The 2,500-nt window shown below is 40.6% G+C and overlaps 1 protein-coding gene across 1 annotated transcript in view; it reads left to right on the top strand.

Annotated features, from left to right (window-relative positions):
* The window catches only part of pof1b (POF1B actin binding protein), a 32,278-nt gene that overhangs the window by 22,494 nt on the left and 7,284 nt on the right, over nt 1-2,500 (top strand). Inside the window, exons 3-4 of the mRNA XM_030438495.1 lie at nt 195-457; nt 2,033-2,066. Of these exons, the coding sequence (XP_030294355.1) occupies nt 195-457; nt 2,033-2,066 (297 nt within the window). The remainder of the gene's footprint in view (nt 1-194; nt 458-2,032; nt 2,067-2,500) is intronic.

A 2,500-nucleotide genomic window follows, 5' to 3' on the forward strand; every position in this document is an offset into this window, starting at 1 on the left:
GTGGAGATGAGTTTTCAGTTTGCTCAGTTAATGAGTCACCATGAAGTCTGATCAGGATCAATAACACCTGACAGATTCATCAGAGTCGGCAGGGACTGAAACATGTTCCTCACACATGTTGTACAGGAAGGTTAATAAAAAACAACCATGTTAACGAATAACATTTAAAATCTGCCTCTGTTGTGTTCCTCCAGGAGGAAGAGGTGGAGGAGGTGGAGGAGGAGGAGGAGGAGGAGGAGGAAACGGTGGAGGTGGAGGAGGTGGAGATCATCAACGTCATCCAGCAGAAGCCGATCGAGAAGATCTCGAGGACGGAGGTGAGGACGGAGGTGAGGGACGTCCCGCAGCCGACCAAGATGGACACGCGTTACTTCGGCGAGCTGCTGGCCGACGTCTACAGGAAGAACTGCGACATCCACTCCTGCATCTCCGATCACGTGTCCAAGATCCGCGGGAAGTAAGTCGAAACTCTGAACGAGGCGTTGTAATAAACCGTCAGCCGGCAGTTTAAATCTCATGACTCACTCTTAAATCTCTGAACACGCCGATCCTCCTCAAACAGTTTTCCATCACGATGTCATAAACCTAATGGAGAGTCTTTATGCGATGACATCACTCAGTCTGGGGTTACGATCCCGCTGTGTACAGTAGGTTAGTGGGAGGTTGTCATGGAGACCGACGCTGGGTTTGGTGTCTTGGATCAGCACCATGAGCGGCGTGCTGCGACAGGTGAGCGACGGGTTTCTGTTGGTTTCTTTCCATCGACGTTGCTTCACCTCGTCTCCTCCTGCAGACTCAGCAGGTGAACCAGGTGTTTGGAAATCAATTAATTATTCTCTGAATGGAAACCTGACGAGAGTTTATCAACGGCTGAAAAGATTTATAGATTTGTTTGATACGATGAAATGATATTTATACCTCCAGAACATTTATTTAATGGTTTCTTTATAGATTTCTTGCTGCATCAGAGCCAAAGTCCAACATGTTTAGATTCATTTATATCAGCAGTCAGATTAAAAACACCGTCTGTGTTTAATATTCTGATTATAATTTCTTTAAAAACTCAAACAGATTAAAAAAACTCCAGAAGTACCTGATTAAGAACAGTCAGCAGGATGAAGACAGTTTAAACATTTTACAAACAAATCAAAATAGTGAAACCTGATTATTTCCGTCTGCGTTCTCTCTACACGTGACAGCGTCCTGACGTTTAATATTCTTACCGTCATTTACTGCTTTTATTTAGTACCTTTAATCTATTGATTGTCCTTTATTAATTTTACTGCTCATAATCTCTTTATCTGTTCTCAACATCTTTGATGTGATGTCGTCTTCTAATCATCATTTATTTATTTACATTTTTGCATTTATTTTTATTATGAATTATTAATTTTCTTCTTCTCTTCTTTTTCTGTGATTTTGCCAGTTGTATCACTTTTATTTGTAATGACTCATATTGACCTTTTGTGTTTTACGAGACTTTCTTGTGTTTGTCTCTTAAAGCTTCTCTTTAAGTTAAATTATGATAATTATTATCTTTATTCATTACAGCACCAAATGTGGATCAATCTGGAGCTGAAACTGTTTCCTCCTGTTTGACTTATCATTGCTAACATCTACGGTGTCATTTTAAGAACATCCTCAACCTTTTAAATAAACCCAATTTAAAAGATTAAGATGTTGAGTTGAAAGAAATTCAAACAACATAAAACATGTTCGGGCTTTAAGTTCAGTGAGGAGCGCAAGAAACATTCTTTCAATTCATATAATCATTGCTAATGATAATAAATATGCTGTGAATTATGTTCTACTTTTATGTGTCACATCAAGTCTTCACATGTTCAGACCAACGAGCTCCACGATCTCGTTTTTGGAATAAAGGAATTATTAAAATGACAAACAACCAGAAAACTGTATTTAATATATAATCCATCTGAGCCTGTCTGAGTCACACACACACACACACACACACACACACACACACACACACACACTGCCGTCCTCATTGTTCGTCTTCCTCTCTGTGTTACAGGAAACACCAGCTGGATCCGAGCATCGACTACAAGGTGAGACACGACACGTCTGATAAATAAATCTGACCTGAGATCAGCAGAGACGACTTCTTCTGTGGTCAGAGAGAAACTTCAAGTCTGAACATAAACAAACATTTTATCAAGAATACAAGATGAAAACACTAAACATGAGACAGACAGACAGACAGACAGACAGACTGTTTTCTGTCATTCCTAAAAGTCATTCCAACAAAATCTGAGGAAATCATTCAATTCTTTAGTTTTCAAGTGGCAATATTATTAATTTCTTTGCATTGTGTGTGTGTGTGTGTGTGTGTGTGTGCGTGTGTGTGCGTGTGTGTGCGTGTGTGTGTGTGCGTGTGTGTGCGTGTGTGTGTGTGTGCGTGTGCGTGTGTGTGTGTGCGTGTGTGTGTGTGTGTGTGTGTGCGCGTGTGTGTGTGTGTGCGTGTGTGTGTGTGTGTGTGTGC

Source organism: Sparus aurata, chromosome 13, assembly GCF_900880675.1.
Source record: "Sparus aurata chromosome 13, fSpaAur1.1, whole genome shotgun sequence".
NCBI lineage: Eukaryota > Metazoa > Chordata > Actinopteri > Spariformes > Sparidae > Sparus > Sparus aurata.